Source organism: Nicotiana sylvestris, chromosome 9 (assembly GCF_000393655.2).
Source record: "Nicotiana sylvestris chromosome 9, ASM39365v2, whole genome shotgun sequence".
Taxonomy (NCBI): domain Eukaryota; kingdom Viridiplantae; phylum Streptophyta; class Magnoliopsida; order Solanales; family Solanaceae; genus Nicotiana; species Nicotiana sylvestris.
In genome coordinates this window covers 192,350,049-192,357,341 of record NC_091065.1, presented here as the reverse complement: position 1 = coordinate 192,357,341, position 7,293 = coordinate 192,350,049, and the positions used below count along the sequence as shown (strand labels likewise).

Below are 7,293 nucleotides of genomic sequence, written 5' to 3'. Positions count from 1 at the left end.
AATTTATGTGATATTATTTTCTGATTAATCTATCATGTTCTATAAATAAAAATAATTTAGCTTTAAACTTCTCATTTCGCTTTTAATGTGAAGCTTTTATTATCGAAACAAGTGTTATAACGTTTTTCAGACTGCACTTTTTAAAAGTTTTTCTTCTTTTTTAAACTTCAAGTCAGGTCGAACTACGTCACATAAATTGAAACAGACAGAGTACTTATTTTTGTATATTATAAAGAATAAAATAAGAGGTCGTTTAATCATAGACGGAGTCGTGATTCGAAATTTACAGGTTTGGATTCTAGTTCTTTTAAATTATCGAATTTTAAATTAATAATTTATATATATTTAATAATTTTTTTAAAATAAATACATGATTTGATGTTTTGAACCAAAGCTACTACGTTCGATCAAACTCGTAACCTAAACTCCAGTTCCACCCCTGCATTTGATTAAATTTTTCTAGAATCCAATAATTATCAAATAATCCTACAATTAATTCATTGACTGTAACGCAGAAATAGATAATAGCTAAAATAATACAAATAATAAAATAACACTAATTAAGTAGTAAATAGATAATAGCTAAAATAATACAAATAATAAAATAACACTAATTAATAAAATAACACTAATAAATATTTTTTTTATCATCAAGCTTCTATCCAACGGTCATCATTTTAACAAAATCATCAAAGTTGACTTGACCATCTCCATCCAAATCTGCTTCTCTAATCATCTGCTCTGCCTCTTCATCTGTTAGTTTTTCCCCTAGGTTAATCATCACGTGCCTCAGCTGCACAGAATCATAAACATATTTAACGAATTTAAATTATATATACTAATTGTTTATGGAATATTTTTGCACTATGAATTTTAATATGTGATTGTATATTAATTATCATTTTTATTAGGTTATCAATTAATATTTATTAACAAAATTATCTGTAGTTACCTTATCCTCTCTGCCCCTCGGGTAGAGGTAAGGTCTGCGTACATATTACCCTCCCCAGACCTCACTTGTGGGATTACACTGGGTTGTTGTTGTTGTTGTTGTTGTATCTGTAGTTACCTTATAAGTAACTTGATTATGTAAATATTTTTTAGTCATTAGTGTAGAAAGTATTTTAATTTTCCAACCATCCTAGTTTTCTATCCAAAAAATTGACGTTAAATTAGATTAGATCAACTTAAAATTTAATAATAAAATTTAAATATTTAAAAATTATATGAAATGTACTACAAATTGTATTTATTTTCATGTCAATAAAATAAAAAATATATTTTAAAATATTAATCAAAGTTCATATAATTTGACTCTCGAGAAGTGAGACATGACAACTAATTTAGGACGGGAGGAGTAATAAATAATTAAAAGTCAAAAGGAGCAAGTGCATTGTTCAGTGTGAACTGTGGAAAAATTCATTGCACGACAGATTGATTTCACAGAGATAACATAATAATTATCTAGGATTTGATTATTTGAAACATAACAACTGTAAATATAAGAATATTTTATGTTAATGACAGATAAAATTAACATGTGAACCCCTCACCTTCTCCTTAACTAGTTTAACTCCTTTGCACTAAGCCTTTAGCTATTATTTTATGATAAGAAATATTGTTTTAATATTTAGTTACAATTTGTTATTTGTAAATATTCCTTAGACAAGAGGGGTTGCTCTGATGGTAAGCAACCTCCGCTTCCAACCAAGAGGTTGTGAGTTCGAGTTTCCCCAAGAGCAAGGTGAGAAGTTCTTGGAGGGAAGGATGTCGGGGGTCTATTTGGAAACAGCCTTTCTACCTCAGGGTAGGGGTAAGGTCTGCGTACACACTACCCTCCCCAGACTTCTACCTCAGGGTAGGGGTAAGGTCTGCGTACACACTACCCTCCCCAGACCCTACTAAGTGGGATTATACTGGATTGTTGTTGTTGTGTTGTTGTTGTAAATATTCCTTTGATTAAAAAAACATTTTTATCTTTTTGACTGGTCTTCAAGAACATTATGAGTACATACCGTACATGATTGACTACACAAAAAAAAAAATATTAAGGATTATAAGAGTACTTGAAAAAAGATATAGTAATTGTTTTTTTTTTTTTAAAAAAGTAATTAAAAATAGCATAAATTAAAGGACAAAAACTCACATCGTTAGCCGAAATGTAACCATTTTGGTCTTTATCAAAAACCTTAAAAGCTTCTTTAAGTTCCTCCTCTGCATCAGTCTCCTGATTTAACAATCCAAGAAAAACAAATTAACTATATTAACATATATGCCTTCGCTCGGGCCTCAAAAAAGCAGAGAAATATTGAAGTGATGTTCGAGCCCGTGATCGCAATGCCGTATTCATGCGCGCGAACAGAGGCGGATCCAGAATTTAAATCCTATGGGTTCAACTTTTAAGGTTTTAGCATTGAACCCATTAAAGTTATGGGTTCATATCCACTATTTTTGCAATTTTAATGAATTTTTACATATAAGTTTTTATTCCGCATCGAAAATTATGGGTTCAGTTGAACCCGTTAGTTGTTCACTACATCCGCCTCTGCATGCAAGCCCTCGGACACCGAGCGAAAGCTACTAGATTGACAATAAGAGACGGAGTTAGGATTTCAAGCTTATGAGTTTGGAATTCTAATCTTTTTAAGCTACTGGTTCTAAATTAATATTTATACATAATTTATAAATATTTAAAAAATAAATACAAGATCTGAACCAAAGCTATTGAGTTCGGCCGAATCTATAGCTGGAACTGTAGCTCCGCCCCTGTTGATAACATGATAGAGTCGGAATTTTCTAATAAAAGGATTTGAAAAAAATACAAGAGTATCATATTCAGGATTCAAAATTGTGACATAGCAATTTTTGAACTCCTTTTATTACTATATCTATATTCTTTTTATGTCAATAGGATTGAAAAACTATTTTCTCATTTTTATGATGTTATTTTTCTTATATTTTCTATTGGTGATATTAATATTGTCTCCGTTCGTCCTCTTGAGCCGATGGTCTTTTGGAAATAACCTCTCTACTCTCTAGGGGTAGGGGTAAGAGCTGCGTACACACTACCCTCCCCAGACCCTATTAGTGGGATTTTATTGGGTCGTTACTGTTGTTTGCTGATTCAAAAACTTCTATATATACAACAACAACAACGACCCAGTAAAGTCCCACTAAGTGGGGTCTAGGAAGGGTAGTGTGTAAGCAGACCTTACCCCTACCCCGATAGGACAAAGAGGCTGTTTCCGATAGACCCTCGGCTCAGGAAGATGAAAATAAAACAAAAAAAGACAATTTATCAATATCGTCAACATAACCATAGATCAAAAACTTCTCTCTCTATATATATATACAAAAAAAAATATTTTTACCCTATTTATAGAGTATAATTTTCCAACTAAGGCATTCCATTGAACCCCTTCATTGAACGTAGCTCCGCCGCTGGATTGACATAATTTAGAGGGAGGGAAAATGTGAATGTAGAGTGAAAATAACAGGTTCAATTCACTGAGGTTTTTACCTTCATTTTCTTGGTGATGAGGTTCAAAAATTCAGTAAATTCAATGATTCCATTCTCATCAGCATCAACTTCACTAATCATATGATACAGTTCTTCCTCTGTTGGATTTTGATCCAATGATCTAATCACAGTCGCCAGTTCTTCAATTGTAATGCAGCCTGTACATAAAACAAATTTTAGAAACACATTGTCAAAGTATGAGGCCAGTTCGGTGCACTAATCTTCTGTTATGCGCGGGATCCGGGGAAGGATCGGACTACAAGATTCTATAGTACGCAGCCTTAACCTGCATTTCTGCAAAGAGGCTGTTTCCACGGCCCGTGACCTCCTTGTCACATGGCGGCAACTTTATCGGTTACGCCAAGGCTCCCCTTCATTGTCAAACTGTAACTTTAAAATAAAAAACATTGAAATCTAGTATGTATGCTTAGACTATATATGAATGTTTTTTCTGAGATTTTTAAGAGAAAAAGTTATTTGACAAATCATTTACCTTGTAGCTTTTGAGAAACATAATATAATTTAAAAAGTCAGCTCGATACACGAAGCATTTCGTGTTCAAGCAGAATTCTGGGAAAGACCGCACCACAAGAAAGTGTGATGTAGGCAGCATACCTCAAACACAGTATAAGTAAAATAAAATAAAATGATGAAGAAGCAATAACTCAAGAAAAAGAAGACTACTAACCATCTCCATCTTTGTCAAATACTGCTTCTTCATCACATTCAATAAGTTGATCTGCTTTTAATATATCTGCCATGATATTATTTCTTGGATTTTTGGACACAGAGCTGGAGGAACAGCTTTTGTGTGTGTGTGTGTGTGAGAGAGAGAGAAATATGAGCATAGATGCATACTGGCTGGGCTTTAAATAAAGGAAACAGTATTGTCCCCAGAGGACTTAGTAAACATTCGAGCAAAAATAACACTATATAGCCATTGTAAAAATAATAGTTAAAAAAAATATAAAATTTATATAATTTTTGTATATAACATACGGAATGTATATATATATATATAAATTATATAAATTTTATATATTTTTTCGGCTACAAGATGTAAATAGTTTTTGGTGTGAGCTAAAAGTGATAAAACCCCAACATTCAATTTCATTAAAATTTACGAAATATTAATAAAAGTTAGAAAAAGAAAGGAGGAGTAAATAAGGGGTTTGACCTAAGAAAGGAAATACGGTAGTATTTAATTGAGAACATAACTATGAAGCGTTGATCCTTTTTTTTTTTTAAATAATGTATTCGGTATTCACGTTATACTTCGATTAATTCAGATTCGCGTTGCGTAAGAATCATTAAAGGAAAAATCAAGATTTTCTTCATTCTCAATGCTAAAATCCGAGACCTCTGGTTACGGGCAGATGGATAGGAAGAACTGAGATAACCTTCTAGTTTTCTTTTGATGACAAGTAAAAATTATCTCATTTGATATGTTACAATTATAATAGAAGAAAATAATTCCTACAGATTTCATATATTTTATGAATATTGTAACGGGTTAAAAAATCAATCTTTCCCTTCTTTTGATATAAGAGGAGACTCAAAAGAGATCACTTGACTATTTCAAGAATTGATGCTTAAAATAAACAAACATAAATTATAGAACGAAAAACTGAAATATTAGAAGCAAAAATTGGACGAAAAATAATAGCATAAGAGGAAATAATTAGTGAACTTTATTTAGCGAATGATTATGGAAGAAGAAAAAAGAACATTTGAAAATAAAAAAATCTGAAAGGGGAGGATCAAAATATAATAGAAAAAAGGATGAGAATAATAATTTTTTTCCAAAATGTTCTTTTAATATTAAAATATTTTTTTTATTCCAAAAATTATTACTTTTGGCTTTTGAAAATGTTTTCTTGAAGGCATTTCCAAATAAAGAGCCTTTCCTAAATTAAAAAAAAATTACTTAAATAAAAAAAAAGTCAAATTGTGTTTAAGACCGGAAGTAGTAGTCGTGGTTATAACTCCGTCACGGAAGCCATCTCAACCATCCAAGTTTCCGCATTTTTCTATTTTAATTTAATTTCTTGGAGATTCTAAGTCGAAAAGAATAATTAAGAATATTCAACAAAAATCACCAAAAAATGGGATGAGACGAGTCGGATCACTCCATCCTCAAAGGTCTCGGATTCAAGCCTTGAATACGAAGAAATTGAAGAATAGTTTGTTATGAAGTTGGAAAGAGTGGGACTTGTCCCCCGTCGGTGGTGCAAGGCTACCTTTTGTACCTTTTAAGTCCTTGTCCTTTTATGTGTTTAATTTAGAACACATACTCTTAAATGTGTGCAAATATATATATACGGAAAAGAGCCTAAAATGCCCTTCAACTATCAAATTTGGTCTAAAATTGCCCCTTATTCACCTTTTGAGCTAAAAAACCCCTTCACGTTAATGTTTGGGCTCACAAATGCCCTTTTTACTAACAAGTCCAGATCAGATTTTTAATTTAAGTGACGTGGCATTAAATAATTGGCTAATTTAAAACCCACCCATACCCGACCATCACCCAAAATTAGTCCATATTTTCTAAACCCATCCTCATCAAAATACGACTGACTCCTCCTCCTCTCTATAATAGGGTTCCCCCAAAAACGACAAACATTAGCCTTATAATGATGACATTTATAAAATCTACGACCACCATTTGAAGGTGTTGTAGCAGTAAAATGGTTGGCAATCAATCCGCAATAACATATCAACGACAACCATTAGCCTCATAATGACAACATTTATAAAATCTACGACCACCATTCGAAGGTGTTGTAGCAGTAAAATGGTTGGCAATCAATCCGCAATAACATATCCGCAAGAACCCTATTATAGAGAGGAGGAGGAGTCAGTCGTATTTTTGATGAGGATGGGTTTTTGGGTTTAGAAAATATGGACTAATTTTGGGTGATGGGTCAAGTATGGGTGGGTTGGATATAATATGGATGGGTTTTAAATTAGCCAATTATTTAATGCCACGTCACTTAAATTAAAAATCTGATCTGGACTGTTAGTAAGAAGGGCATTTGTTAGCCCAAACATTAACGTGAAGGGTTTTTTTTAGCTCAAAAGGTGGATGGAGGGAAATTTTAGACCAAATTTGATAGTTGAGGAGTGTTTTAGGCCCTTTTCCGTATATTATATTATATATATATATATATATATATATATAATATATAATAAATAATTTAGATTTTATTTATTTCTACAATTAAATATGTTTTATTTGAAATTTAAATTTTAAATTTATTTGAATAAACAGATGAGTCTGTTTGTGAAAGAACACATCTTTTTTGAAAAGGTCCGATGGTTGCTCTATAAATAAAAGTTCTTCCAACAAAGTGAATATAGAAAATCACAAGTATTATTGTAGGCTTTGTTGTATTCTGAAGAGAATCGTTTGTATTTCCCTAAATTAGTATACAGGCGATAACTCTTTAAGGACAGTCGATTTTCATGCCTCAAAGCCATATTTTGTTTATTATTTTCTAACAGAAATTTCTAATAAGGAGCGTTTTTACTTTTATGAGCCTTAAGGTTGTAAGCACGTGATTTTTGCCCTATATGAGAATTACTCCCAAAAATTCAAAAATAAAATGATTTTTCTTTGGTGTACAATTTTGTGATATTTTGAAGAATTATTTGTATTTGTCTGTGCGTGTTTATTCGCTAAATTAATAAAAAATACAAAAATATGTCGCATTTTGCATGTAGGATTTAATTCTACAATTGTTAGTAATTAAAATTGTTTTACAAAAATTAAA

The 7,293-nt window shown here is 31.6% G+C and overlaps 1 protein-coding gene across 1 annotated transcript; it reads right to left on the bottom strand.

Moving 5' to 3' along the window:
• Positions 1 to 643: 643 nt before the first annotated feature.
• On the bottom strand, positions 644 to 4,338 carry LOC104218156 (calmodulin-like protein 8). Its single transcript, XM_009768577.1, has 4 exons — positions 4,209 to 4,338; positions 3,521 to 3,678; positions 2,147 to 2,227; positions 644 to 793 (listed from the first exon to the last, which is right to left on the bottom strand). Exons 1-4 carry the CDS (start codon positions 4,279 to 4,281, stop codon positions 659 to 661), a joined length of 447 nt encoding a protein of 148 aa, XP_009766879.1. The 5' UTR covers positions 4,282 to 4,338; the 3' UTR covers positions 644 to 658.
• Positions 4,339 to 7,293: the final 2,955 nt, after the last annotated feature.